This window comes from Aquarana catesbeiana, linkage group LG04, assembly GCF_042186555.1.
Source record: "Aquarana catesbeiana isolate 2022-GZ linkage group LG04, ASM4218655v1, whole genome shotgun sequence".
NCBI lineage: Eukaryota > Metazoa > Chordata > Amphibia > Anura > Ranidae > Aquarana > Aquarana catesbeiana.
The window spans coordinates 147,233,995-147,249,059 of NC_133327.1; the positions used below are offsets into that span (position 1 = coordinate 147,233,995).

General features: G+C 40.8%; 1 protein-coding gene across 2 annotated transcripts in view; it reads left to right on the top strand.

Moving 5' to 3' along the window:
- Window positions 1-13,907, top strand: part of GPR35 (G protein-coupled receptor 35) — a 156,878-nt gene extending 142,971 nt beyond the window's left edge. For both annotated transcript variants that reach the window (XM_073625846.1, XM_073625845.1), the window contains 2 exons: window positions 5,138-5,199; window positions 12,508-13,907. In XM_073625846.1, the coding sequence (XP_073481947.1) occupies window positions 5,138-5,199; window positions 12,508-13,451 (1,006 nt within the window). In that variant the 3' untranslated portion in view covers window positions 13,452-13,907. The remainder of the gene's footprint in view (window positions 1-5,137; window positions 5,200-12,507) is intronic.
- Window positions 13,908-15,065: the final 1,158 nt, after the last annotated feature.

The window sequence follows — 15,065 nt, forward strand, 5'->3', positions numbered from 1 at the left end:
CTTCATCAGCCGCAGATCCTTGGAATGCTGTAAGATTTCTCCTTGGTTGTATAGGCAAATAATGCCCTTTGCAATGTTTACTGTTTTGTGCTCAAAGCTCATCCAGGACCATAAGCATGTACATTTACCAAGGGTTTCTATTTATCTGTGTTTTTATACACCACTTACCCAAGATTACTTAAGATTTAATTAGAAACATATGAGAATTTTGGGTGAAAGTTATGTGATATTTCAGTGAAAACAAGGATAAATAGACCTCTAAATGCTGTTGCCGATCATTCCCAGCTCCAACCTTCGACTTCAGGGACTAGTGGAACTTATAAATTTTATGCTGCTTTTTTTTTTTTTTTTTTTTTTTTTTAAAGGTGTAATTTTATTGTACACAAACAACAGGTGCATACAAACATAAATAATGATAGTGGTGCGAACAGTGCTCAATCATCAATATGTTGCATCTACAATATATCCAGTCAACATATATATCTCAACGCAGAAGCTACAATTTTACATCCGTAGCTCAAGTGAGGAAAAATAAAACAAATATACATAACCCTGGCTTTCGGTTAGAGAAAAGGAAAAATAAGAAAGGATATGGTCTAAATTTACATCCCTATCCTATGAATCAAGTAGTAGGCAGTATAGTACGATGTGAATTGACCCATAAGTACCAGATTTTATTAAACTTCCAGGGGCATCTACTGGCCTCATATGTCAATTTGTATAATGGAAGTCCTCGGTTAATGATGGTAAGCCAAAAAGCTATAGTGGTTGAGGACGGTGACTTCCCTGGCCTCATATGTCAATTTGTATAATGGAAGTGTTCGGTTAATGATGGTAAGCCAGAAAGCTATAGTGGTTGAGGATGGTGACTTCCCTGGCCTCATATGTCAATTTGTATAATGGAAGTGCTCGGTTAATGATGGTAAGCCAAAAAGCTATAGTGGTTGAGGACGGTGACTTCCCTTGTCTCATATGTCAATTTGTATAATGGAAGTGCTCGGTTAATGATGGTAAGCCAGAAAGCTATAGTGGGTGAGGACGGTGACTTCCCTTGTCTCATATGTCAATTTGTATAATGGAAGTGCTTGGTTAAAGCGGGGTTCCACCCAAATTTTGAACAATATCTGTAGGTATTCTCTTCCTTGCCTAGATGCTGACATGCCCTTTAAAAAAAATTGAAATCGCCGTAATTACCTTTTATTTTTCTATTCTTCTTTGCACTTCCTGGTTCTCCTCCCGTGGGAGTAGGCGTGTTTCTAGCCTCTCCCAGACTCCACACAGTCTCCTGGGAGCTAGTCTCAGGCTTCCCAGGATGCCACTGAGCATGTGCGGGAACGAGCGGTGAATGCTGGGAGCACATCATTCACCGCATCCAGGAAATAAATGCTTGTGGGCTTCAAATGCCCACAATGAAGATGGAAACCGCCTGCAGTGAATAATATAAGTTATTCTTTCCGACGAAATCTGACACTGGCGGACATATTACACACAATATGTGAGTATGTAATGCTGAGAAGAAAAGTTTGTGAATGAACTAAAAAAAAAAAAAATGATAGATAGGTGGACCCCCGCTTTAATGATGGTAAGCCAAAAAGCTATAGTGGATGAGGACGGTGGCTTCCCTGGCCTCATATGTCAATTTGTATAATGGAAGTGCTCAGTTAATGATGGTAAGCCAGAAAGCTATAGTGGGTGAGGACGGTGACTTCCAGTGGATAGTTATGGATTTCTTTGCATAAAACAAGACTATGCGTAAACAGGTTTGTACACTTTTGGATAGACATTCATCGTCAATGTAGCCCAGTAGGCATCTCAAAGGGTTGCAGACATTGGGTATTTGAGTGATTGAACTAATAAAAGCAGTGACTTCTGACCAAAATTTAGTAATTGGTGGACAGTCCCACATCGTATGGTAAAATGTACCATCTTATGCAGTTTTTTTGACATTCTTTTGAAAATTTCAGATTTATAAATGTGTCAATAGAATAAAAAAATTGTCATCTCAGATTTAATGCACAGAAGGACATTTATTATAGTCCTTGATGCCAAACTATGGCCCACCTACACATAACATGGGATCTGGAGTGCTTTAGCCATGCATTATTCGAAAAATCGATGGAGTTGCCGGAGGACAACTAAAATTCACCATTAAAGCCGGCCATACATGTAACAAAATTTGGACGGTTCAGCAGGGACCAGCGAAATTTCTTCTTTACAAACTATTTATTAAAGTATATAAAATACATAATATATTTCTTGTTAAAAAAATACATAATATCATGACAATATACAAAAGAGGATATACAGTATGTCATAAGTACAGATTTAAATCATAAAACAAACAGCAATCTAGAAGCATACAGAGAATCTTCAGAGCATCGGTAAATATACAGATATAGGTACACTGAGGGTCAGAAATGTGCCTAATGGCATTGATTCTTTAACCTATGATAATATAAGCAAGTACTGGGACTGGCCAAATTTCAATCCATGAATGGGAACAGTAGTTGTACAGAAGTCGATCTACCAGCCAACTTCTGTACAACCAGCCTGCTGGATAAAGGCTTTTCGATCAGCACTGGAGGCTATAGCTAGCAGCACTGGTCAGTGTATTCTGACAACAGGGAAGACTCCCCGCCGTCAGAATACAATAGCTAAGCGGGAGTGATTCCCTCATCCACCTCAAATGTGTGGCTGGGGGAACCGGGTCAGTTGTTTTCGTTCAATCCACTGGTCAAATAAAAAAACTGAATTATCTATGGGCTGCTTATTACAGTCTGACAGTCAGACTGTAATATGTATGATGATCTTTAACCTGTTTGATTATAGATTAAACACTATGCAGGCATACCCCACTTTTAAGTACACAATGGGGTTTATTTACTAAAGCTGGAAAGTGCAAAATCAGGCTCAATTCTGCATAGAAACCAATGAGCTTCTAACCCCAGCTTGTTCAATTAAGCTTTAGTAATAAAACCTGGAAGCTCATTGGTTTCTATACAGAAGTGAGCAGAAGTGAGCCTGATTTTGCACTTTCCAGCTTTAGTAAATAAACCCCATTGTGTACTTAAAAGTGGGGTATGCCTGTAATCAAAAAAATTTGCACCGTGTAGCCTTAGGCCTCATGCACACTGGACGTTAAAATAAAGTTATAAAAACGCCAGTAGCTTTGCAGTGAGTTTTTTAACGTTTTTCAACGTTTTTGCAATAGCGTTTTTTAGTGTTTATTAGCAGTTTTCCGCGTAAGCGGTTTTTATCGCTTTTTTTTTTAATGGATCAAAAACGTCAGAAGACGTTGGTGAGCCACATTTTTGGGCGTTTATCGGCTTTTATCAGCATTTTTTGACGTTAGAGCGTTTTTACAGTTGAAAACAGCTGAAAAACTCCTCTCAGAACCCACTAGATTTGGGGCTTTTTTAAAGCCAAAAAACACCCCATCCAAAAACTGTTGATAACAGCCTATGTGTACATGGACACATAGGATAACATGATGGGGAGTTTATTGACTGTAGAAAAAAACGTCTGAAGCCAAAAACAGCTGCTGTAAAAACGTCCAAAAACGTCCAGTGTGCATGAGGCCTGAGAAGCTGCTTGGCTACAATGCAGAGCTGCTCCAGATTTCTCACTCTCCGGTTTTAGAAAATTAACCCCTATGTGTCCATGCACACATAGGTATTAGAAAAGGAGCATTTACAGGCAGAAAAAGACCCATCACCAGTGAGTTCAGGAGAGAAGCTCTTGGGTAGAAAAAGCGCCAAGTGTGCATAAACTAGCGTAAACACTAGGCGCATTTACATGTTTGCATGTGAATGTATTCTAATGGGCAGAATAACTTATTATTCTGGCAGACAGAATGCATTAATGGGCATATGCACAAACCTGAGTAAACGCATGTGCAATACTCTGATTTTCTGCGTTTTTTTTAAGCTGCTTCTCTCCTGCCAGGAGAAAATGCGTTCAGTATCTGAGCAAACACTCAGTGTGCATTAGGTCTAAAATATTAAACTTATATGCTCGTATATATGCTCATATATGCTATATACCAGTGATAGTGAACCTTGGCACCCCAGATGTTTTGGAACTACATTTCCCATGATGTTCATGCACTCTGCAGTGTAGTTGAGCATCATGGGAAATGTAGTTCCAAAACATCTGGAGTGCCAAAGGTTCGCCATCACTGCTATATACTCATTGTAATTCAAAAACTGACAGATAAGGGATTCTGCACTCACTTTTTTTACCATACAGCTGGACTCCAGACAATAAGCTAATGCACAGTTGAAATACAGATATAGAAACTGTTTTACTTGACTGTGGATTCATAATTCTATCCTGCTAATCTTGTAATCAGGAAACCCCTATCAGACAGACTGGTTTCATTTCCTTTGGTCGGCTATGTAGGGAATTACAGAAAGGTCATAGTAAGACAAATTACAATGCTAGAAATAATAACTGGCTTAAAATGTGTTCTGGAATTACCGCCTAGAGTTTTGCTTTAACTAATCGCCCATATATATCCCATATATGAGAACTGGACCATAAAATGATCGCTGTGCAAATGCTCATGAGGTTTACAAGCATAATAGCACAGGGGGAGATTTGTGCATAGTAACCATTCAGCTTCTGGGTTTTAGCCCTCGTTCACACTGAACACGGCTTTGAAATTGTGCAACTTCTTCTAAACTCGCACAGTTTTAAAGCTGCATTTCAGTCCAACTTCAAGGGCGACATGAAAGACACCTGTGCAAATTCATGCACAGATGTCTATTGAAGTCGCCCCCGAAGTTGCCAAAAGTAGTGCAGGAATTACTTTTCGCAAAGTCGGCGTCGCACCGATTGGGCGGTGCCATTGCTGGCAAAAGGCTGCAATTTAACATAGGATTTGACCTGTCAAATCGCATGCCAAATCGTGCCGATGTGAACTGGGGGGCTTATTGTCAAATTGAACAAGCTGAAGTTAGAAGCTGATTTGTTACTATGCACAGCTGCACCAGATTCTGTGTGCTCCAGTTTTAGTAAATCCCCCCCCACAATGTCAAGCAGACCTCACAGAGTTCCCTTCAAGTGAGACATCAATCTTAGTAAATCACTGACTTATACTGATTGAGACAATTTCTTTCATGCTCATGTTTTATAGAAACCCCTCTGTCACTCGGTTCATGGCTGTGACCTCTTCTATGGTGGCCCCCGCAACCACTGGTAAGCACTCATGTGTCTCTTTACTATGTGATTTAAAGAAATGGTAATATTTAGAATAAAATCAACAGCAGACATGAATATCAATACCTGAATCCTAGAAAAGTCATTTTATTCCATTTCTGGAATAACAGGTTTTAAGATTCACTTCTTTTTTAGTCAAAAACATCAGAAGTCAGTCGTTGGAAATCATAAAGGTGCAGACAGATTTTGCAAAAGAGTCTCTCACGCATTCTAAAAGTGGTGCAGAATGCGCCAAATTCATGTATCTGTCCAGAACTTGTACTTAAATTTGGTGCATGCAGCAGCACTGTAAGGCTCCATGCACACTGAAGCTCATAAACGGACATTTTTGGGCGTTTTTTTTAACAGCCCATAAACTCCCCTCTGTGTTATCCTATGTGTCCATGCACACATGGATGTTTTTTGGACGTTTATTAGCAGTGGAGTACATGGGCTGTTGTCTGAACGCCCAAAAATTGCGTTCAGGAGCTGTTTTTCTGACCACAAAAAACACTTAAAAATGTTAAACGCACATAAACGCTGATAAACGTTGGTAAACGCTCAAAAACGTGGCTCACTAGCATTTTTTAACGTTTTTGATTTATTGGAAAAATTTTTTTTAAATTCTTAATAAAAATAAACGCAAAAAAAACGATAACGCGGAAAAACACTAATAAATGCTATTGCAAAAACTTAAAAAAACAATGAAAGACTCACTGCAAAGCTACTGGCATTTTTATAACGTTCTTTTAACGTTCAGTGTGTATGGAGCCTAAAGCCTCATGCACACTGGATGTTTTTGGACGTTTTTACAGCAGCTGTTTTTGTTTTACAGCAGACGTTTTTTTCTACAATCAATTAACTCCCCATCATGTTATCCTATGTGTCCATGCACACATAGGCTGTTATCAGCAGCTTTTGGCTGGGGCGATTTTTTTTTAGCTGTTTTCAGCTGTAAAAATGCTCTAACGTCCCAAAAAGCTGATGAGCACAGATAAACGCTCAGAAAAGCGGCTCACCAGCATTTTTGAATGTTTTTGATCCATTGAAAAAATAAATAAATAAATAAAAACCGCTAAAAAACGCTAACGCTGAAAAACGCTAAAAAAAGCTAATAAACACACACACAAAAAAAAAAAAAACGCTATTGTAAAAATGTTAAATGTTGAAAAACTCACTGCAATGCTACTGGGGTTTTTATAACGTTATTTTAACCACTTCAGCCCCGGAAGGCTTTACCCCCTTCCTGACCAAGCCCCTTTTTTGCAATTGCGCAAAAGTTATCGTATCTACAAAATAGGGTATAGATTTATGGCATTTTTATTATAAATTTTTTTTTATTAGTAATGGCGGCGATCTGCGATTTTTATTGTAACTGCGACATTGCAGCAGACAGATCGGACACTTTTGACACTATTTTGGGACCAGTGACATTTATACAACGATCAGTGCTATAAAAATGCACTGATTACTGTGTAAATGTCACTGGTAGGGAAGGGGTTAAACACTAGGGGGCGATCAAGGGGTTAAGTGTGTTCCCTCAACGTGTTCTAACTGTAGGGGGGATGGGCTCACTAGAACATGACAGAGATCACTTGGAGCAGTAGATCCCTGGCATGTTGCTAGACAGAACAGGAAAATGCCTTGTTTACATAGGCATCTCCCCGTTCTGCCTCTCCGTGCCATGATCACGGGCCACCAGGGGACTCGATGTCCGCCGGTGGCCCACGATCGTGGCACAGAGAGGCTGATTGGGGAGATGCCCGCTAGCCACCGATGACGGAGTGACGTACAGATACGTCATTGTGCGCATTCGTGCCACTTTGCCGACGTATATCGGCATGAGCTGGTCGGCAAGTGGTCAACATCCAGTATGCATGAGGCCTTAAAAAGCACACAAGGCACTTTCCCAAAATCTGTCTGCACCAGTTTCTCTCTCTCTGTACACCAAAGGAGAGTTGGTATTAAAGCGAGATTAAACCCAAAACCAATAATGTAATATATTGCAGCTTACCAATCACTAGATGTAGTGGTTGCATTAGTTTTCTTTTGTTCATTTTTTTTTTTTTTTTTTGTCCTCTGTTCACCTAGTGATCTGGCCAGTAACACACCTCCTGTATTGGAGTGCCCCCACTCTGGATGAATGAGCACGGGGACACATTTAGACAGCATGATTGTCAGTCTGGGGGAAGGGGAGTGTTAGATGTACTAGCAGCTTTGAATTACCTAACAAACTGAAGTACAACTTGAACACAACAGACCTGTAGAAGGAGCAGTAAGCTCCTAGTGTGTAGCCTGCCTGTAAGCTGGCCAGGCATGGTCTCGGGATCCCATTCAGTGTCCTCGGCTTTGTCAATACAGCCCACAGCCACACCATCGCTATCAGCACACAGTGATAGTGGCTTCTTGTTTATGAACGTGATCCTTCTTTGCATATTATGAGTTTTTTTATTACCGTTGCTACATTACTTTTACTACATTGGTTTGCATACTGCACTTAGATGGCCCTTCCCTTCTTGTTTGTTTTTCCCTACAGAAGCTGGGTTACTATGAAGACTATTAACTAAGTCTTCTATGGACCTTTTATTTGGATTTCTAGATCTATGAGACTGCATTTCCTTTATTGCATGGACATTATATTCCCCCTTCTTGCGCCATTACTATCCACATTAGAGTCACAGATAACCCCTGCCCTGCTCAAGCTGTCTCAATGGAGTTTATGATACTGCTAGGATTTTTCATTATCTTCTGCTAAGAAATTTTTTAGCCTAGGTTCCTACTATAGTGGTGCGTGAAATGTTGTGATCCGTGTGCACTTCCCACACCGTATTCCAGTCTCACTGCCTTTGCGATCCGTTGCAGGTGTCAATATAAAGTTAGCAACACCCCAAATGCAGGTCGAAAACGCAGTGGGTTTGCTTGCACCGGATCGCATGGTACAAACCGACAGAGGGTTCAAAAAAAGGGGCATGCATGTCTTTGATGCGATGCGATTTAAAATGAATAGGATTAGATCGCACCACACTGAATTTCATGGGAATTGCATAGGAAGGGAATAGGCAAGGGAATTCTTGTAGCCTGCTTGCTTCCAAAGCCGAATGGTTTAGTCTTACAATTTGATTACTGGATTATGAAATTTGTGGGGACAGTCACCCTAGACATCCGTAAGCACTTTCAAATGATCAATTCTTCCTACCATTATAACCACTAGGATTTACTTTGGGTACAATGTACTAAATTCAGTGAAGGAGCATGCAGCCAGCTAATGGAACCAGTGGAACCCATTACTGATGGGATTATTCCTTGTACAGTCTAAAACAACCAATGCAAAGGTAGTTAATTCTGACTGCCTTCTTATCAGTTAGTTTTGGAGACTTTAGCAGACTGATCTGCCGGAAAGCCTTAGTATTTTGTTGTTAACATGTGGTCAGTGATATATTGTGTTTTTTTTTTTTTAAGTTCAATATTCTTTATTAGATTTTTCTTGTTACAAAAAAGAAGAAAAAGTAGGAAACTTATAAACTTTACCCATTGACAAATGGGGATCAACAAATGATCACAAATTATGCAAAAGTACATTTCATTCTATTCCACCTATATCTCCTCCCCCCTCCCTCGGCCCAACCCATTCCCTCCCGTCCTCCCCAATTTTTAAGCTATATTAAAAGGTTGCCTAGACCACATTTTGTACTGATACTGATACGATCAGCTATCCTGCCTCGTTACACCTATTCTCATTTACCTATAATAGCTAATGGTTCCAAAACCTTAGGCATTTTCCTTTCCTTTTTCTCTCTCCCCTCCCTCCCTCCCCCCAGAGTTGAATCCAGGTCAAGGGGCCATGCCCGACCACTGTAGCCAAGGGCTCCAAATCTTTTTGAATTTTTCATAGCTATTTCTCCTAATGTAGACTGTTTTTTCAGTCCAGACTAGCTTGTCCACTGTCCTAAGCCAGTCTTCTATTGTTGGGGGCATAGTGGATAGCCAGGACTGTGCAATTAATTTCCTTGCTTGATAAAGGCACCTTCCTATAGCAATTTTCTTGTTATTGCTCTCCCCCCTTTCCCCTAGCAAGCTGAGGATACATTCCCTGGCCTCCTGCTTTAGCTTGGTTTTGAACCTGATTTCTATTGTCCTAATTATCCCTGACCAATATCTCGCCAGCCTTGGGCATCTCCATACCATATGAATTAGGTCGCCAGTATCCAAGCATCTAGGGCATTTGTCATCCAGTCTGCGCCCAAACCTATACAATCTCTTAGGGGTATAGTAAACATATATTGTGTTTTTTTAATTCTTGATACATTCACAGGCAGGACAAATTGCAAAAAGGTTTTTGCTGATTGTTTTCTAACTGGTATAATATAATGTTATAGCAAAGTTCTTTATGACTATGATTTTATGGTTTATCCTTGCCCTTTCGTGTTTGCCTTCTTGTTTCTGGAGGTACTTTAACATTTACCCTTTATAAAGGGTAAAACTGGGTGTTCTTAGTTTTAGGCATGTTTCAGCAAGACAAATTGATTTGATTTTTTCATATATTAACAGAAGAGCATCTTTAGCTTTAAGAATGCAAAATTTTTTACCGTGAACTTCCTGGGACTGAGCCAGTGAAACTCCTCCGGAGTCATTTTGTGAGATGCACTCTGATGTCTCATAAAAGCTCACTAAGTCATATGTTATTGAATGAACCAGTAAAACAGATGTTAACAGTTCTACAAAGAAGGATTTGTTCACAGCATTTAGGATTAACTAGTTGCTAAATGTCTCTGAAGTTCAAATGACACAGAAATATCAAATATATAGTCTTAACTTCATACCAGGAAAACAAAAGTGAAGGTAAATTGCCATTAATATATTCAGCTGACCTTGGCAAACTGGGCAATAAAATGCCGACTTGTGTACTGGCTGACAATCTTAAGATGGTTGTAAAGGGGATAGTTAGTACAGCGGCTCCGACCTGAGCTGTCCGTGAGTGTGTACAAGGCTTTAAGGTAAAAAACCTTCAGTGTGTAGCTCCCCCCCGCAACCCCCCCCCCAACACTTACCTGAACCCGATCTCGATCCAGCGATGTGCATATCAGCAAAGGCTCTCCCAGGTCTCTCCCTACTCATTGGTTGAGACACAGCAGCGGGAGCCAATGACAGCGGGAGCCACAGCCAGTGGGGAGGGAGTAGGGAGGCTGGATTGAGCCACATTGTGTGTGTCCTATTGACACACAGAGCTGGCAGAGCTGGCTTGAGAGCCAGCAAGCACGAGTGCCCCCAGAGCAAGCAGCCAGTGGAGGGCGGATTTGGACTGCTCTGTGCAAAACCATTGCACAGAGCAGGTAAGTATGATGTGTTTATTATTTTAAAGGAAAAAAAAATAACCTTTAGAAATAAATCTATATTTAAGCTTTTTTACCTGACCAAGAATTTGTAATTTAAAGCATAGTTCTACTAAAAAAAAAAAAATTAAAAGCGCCGCACACCGTGACTGGCCAGGCAATCATCTGGGACCTGTGACGTGTCCCAGATGATTGTCGAGAAGGGGGGGTGATCTCCCTTCCGGTGCCGCGGTGCGCCGGGAGGAAGTGGGAGCTGGAACCCTCTGAAAAGAGGGTACCGACTCCCCCCAAAAAAAATGACATGCCAAATGTGGCATGTCAGGGGTCGCCTACCTTAAAGCAGAAGTTCCATTTTTGGGTGGAATTCCACTTTAAGGTCACGTTATAATTTACACACTTTTGCCACAAAAAACAGCCAAACAGGGGCATGCTTATTTTCTGGTTCAACAATGCAACTTCCTATGTCAGCTCTCCACCTACAGTACATCCTGCTTAATGTTTAGTAAATCAACATCATCACCTCTGTCCATTGAGCAGGGAGCTGATCCAGGAAATACTAACAGTAAGCCCTGGTTCACACTGGAGCCTTTTGACATGCGATTTGACATGTCAAATTGCATGTCAAATCAGTGGCAATTGCTGTCAATGGCACCGCCCTAATCGGTGCGATACCGCATCTGCGGCGCTGCACCGATTTCAAAAAGTTGTTTCTGTACTACTTTTTGCAATTTCGGGCTGCGATTTACATTGACATCTGTGCAGAAACCCGCTGACATGCGGGAGTGAAATCGTGCGAGTTCACCTGAACTCACATGGCTTCATTCCCGCAGCTCAGTGTGAACCTGGGCTAAACCAGGAAGTAGCAGAGTGATCCACCAAACTACCTGAGATCTGAGATGTTTCACAAGAATATCTGGACAAAATTGCAAATCTATTAGTAGGTAAAACAGTAAACTCAGCCTATGTCTAGACCAGCCTTTTTCAAGCAGGGTGCCTTCTGGGTTCTTCAGGAGTGCCTTGGAAAAATGCTTAAAAATTACTCCAAATTGCCCAAAAACTGTGTACCAGCCAGCAGGTGGATCAAGATTGCTCTTTATTACATAAAGCCATTGGTTTTTATTGTGCAAATTACAACCTTGGGCATTGGGCAAGCCAGCATCCTAACAACTCTTGATGTAATTGATTGATAAGGAGAAAATCGGGCACATGCACAGCATCCTTGTTTGACCCCGCTCTGCTCTGTCGGGTCAAACAAGGAGTCACCTTACCTGCGTGGGGGAGAGGAAATGGGGAATACTAGTCAGTACTAGTTAGTACCAGTGTGCAAAAGTGTATTTGCTTTGAAAGAATAAATCACCTCTAACACTGAATGTCCTATGTATGTGGATGCTGCTGTAATATGTAAAACTATTTAGTTTAGTTTTATACATTTTAGAATAAGGTGCCTCGTTATAATTTTAAAGGGTGTCTTGACTGGAAAAAGCTGAGAAACACAGGTCTAGACAGTGAAGGAGCAACAGCAGACCGATAAGCTCTTCCTTCTGCTCTCTTCACGTGCCAGCATGTTCCCTGCCAGCAGAACCTAAATAGACTCCTGGCCCCCCGGTCTGCTATTCAGGGGGGTTACAGAAAATGGATACCATTTCAGATTCCATTTTTTTTTTTTTTTTTTACTATATGCATTTAAAAGTACATTTAATGATTTTAATGAATGCATAACTGCATTATCTGGTGTATTGTTGTTTTTCCCTAGAGTTCAGCTTTATTTGTAAACTATACAATATCTTTTTATTGTCTATTAGCATGAGAGCAAGCTCCTATTAACAGATGTCTCTTTTGTAGAATGTTGAAATCAGTGAGCTGCAAGTGAGATGATGTGTCACTATTATTTTTTAACATGGTACTAAGTAATTAAAAAGATCCACCATGCAGGTTAAGTGTGTTTGTCTCACTTGTAACATGTTATGTTTTATTGTAGCAAATGGCACAGACTGCACCAGCATCATGAAGGAAAGAAACAATAACCTGGAACTTTTCTTGTTTATCTTTCTCATACTTGTGTTGGTTTTTGGTGTGATATTTAACTCCTTGGCAATCTGGGTTTTCTGCTTTAAGATGAAAAAATGGACAGAGACAAGAGTCTATATGATGAACCTCCTTCTTAGTGACTGCTGTCTTCTTTTTACACTTCCCTTTCGCATCTATCTCACCCGGCACACAATTAATCTGGGTGCTGAATTCTGCACTGCACTCCTGTCGTTTTATTTCATGAACACATATATAGGCATTGCCACCATCACCTTGATATCTGTGGACAGATATGTGGCCATAAAGTTTCCGCTAAGAGCAAGATCTTTTCGTTCTGCCAAGAAGGCAGCCATATCTTGTGCGATTGTCTGGCTCCTCTTCATTGCCACCCGTCTCTACCTTGACCTACTCGCAACTCCACCGTTAAGAAACCCATCTCTGTGCTTCCGAAAAGCCTCCATCAAACCGTTAAAGAGAACATTGTACTTTTCTATTCTTGGCTTTTGTGTTCCAATGCTTATATTAGTTTACTGTTCCACACAAATTATCCTCACCCTGAAAAGGAAGGAGAAAATTAATGCTCAAGAGGAGAAAGAAATTCAGAAAACCATCAACATAGTAACCACAAATATGGCAATTTTCTTGTTTTGTTTCTTGCCCCTTGGCGTTGGAAATATAGTGAGATTTATTATGGAATCCATGAAACTGGAATGCTCAGTGTTAAAAACTGTAAGTGACTTTGCCCTTTTTGCTCAGGGCCTGAGTGATCTGAACTGCTGCTTGGACAGTGTCTGCTATTACTTTGTGGCCAAAGAATTCTGGGAAAAAGTATCTTTATTTCCAAAGTCTAAAAAACATCTGATGCAGGACCAGACCCAGGAGTCCAGCATCTAGAACAGAAATCCTATACTGTGTTCTATGTTGAAATCACAGATTACTACTATCTTTGTTGTAAAAAGATATTTTCTTTATGGGACCAAGGCTGACATCATAAATTGTACCAAAGTTTGGTTACAACATTCCTTACAATTTTATATTGGTATCATTTATCTCTGTGTTATGTAGGTGCAGTCACTGTCTCTGTGTAAAAGTACCAAGCCCTAGTATCTTACTAGCATGACCAGATAGGTGACAACTACACAGAGGAGGTCAGACTCGTAACTGAATGCAACTATACTATTTATTATGGAACACAATTGGGGGGGGGGGGGGGTTACTAAAGCTGGTGCACACAGAAGCTGGTGTAGCTGTGCATAATAATCAGCTTCTAACTTCAGCTTGTTCAATTAAAAAAAGGCAGAAGGTTTTTTTATTCTATGCATTAAGATAAAAAGCCTTCTGTGTGCAGCACCCCCCCCCCCCCCTCAGCCCCCCCTAATACTTACCTGAGGCCCATCTAGATCCAGCGATATTGCAGGATTGTCTCAGCTGCCCGGGACTCCCCTCCTTATTGGCTGAGACAGCAGCACAGCGCCATTGGCTCCCGCTGATGTCAATCAAAATCAGTCAGCCAGTGAGGAGAGAAAGGGGGCAGGCCCCAGCCGTGGCTCCTTGTTGAATGAACACAGGGAGCTGTGACTTGGCTTGGGTGCCCCCATAGCAAGCTGCTTGCTGTAGGGGGCACTCAACAGGAGGGAGGGGCCAGGAGAGCCAAAGAGGAACCCGAGAAGAGGAGGATCCGGGATGCTCTGTGCAAATCCACTGTATAGGGCAGGTAAGTATGACATGTTTGTTATTTTTAATTAACAAAAAAAAATCAAGACTTTACAATCACTTTAAGCTTTGACAATAAAACCTAGAAGCTGATTGGTTACTATGCACAGTTGCACCAGAACCACACGGGCATAAGCTGGGGCAGTTGATAGGATATTTAAACCCAACAACAAAAATGTAATATATTGCAGCTAACCAATCTCTAGATGTGATGACTGCCTTCGTTTTCTTTTTTCTGGCTAAGAAAGTTTTCACCAAGCACAGAAAATTTAAGTCTGCATACATTTTGGAATGTTCCTGAATGCGCAAAAAAGCATGCATTTCCACATGTGTTCTCAGAACTTGTAAAAAGTGCACATTACACTTGCGGTGTCATTCATTGTTAATGGCACCCCAAACACAGCAAGCAGATGCCTATTTTTACGTGTGTCAAAATGCACGACACTTGGGGGTGGATTTACTAAAGGCAAAAAGACTGCACTTTGCAAGAGCATTTGTCCCGGAGGTTAGTAACTGAGCAGAACAAGCAAAAATGTTGTTGTTTTATTTTCCTTGCTCATGATTGGGTATTTTTTGCAAAATTGAGCTTTACCTCTTTTACTAAGCTCTGGGGCAACTGCAAAGTGCACAGTCTTTTTGCCTTTAGTAAATCAACCCCATAATGCCCAAAAAGGTACATGAGCTCTTTTGATGTGGTTGTCATACATAGGTCAACCCATTCCAATGAATGGGCTACCCTGCACATGTAGTATGCAAACATGCAAAAAAGCACTCAAACAAAACATTCACAACAAA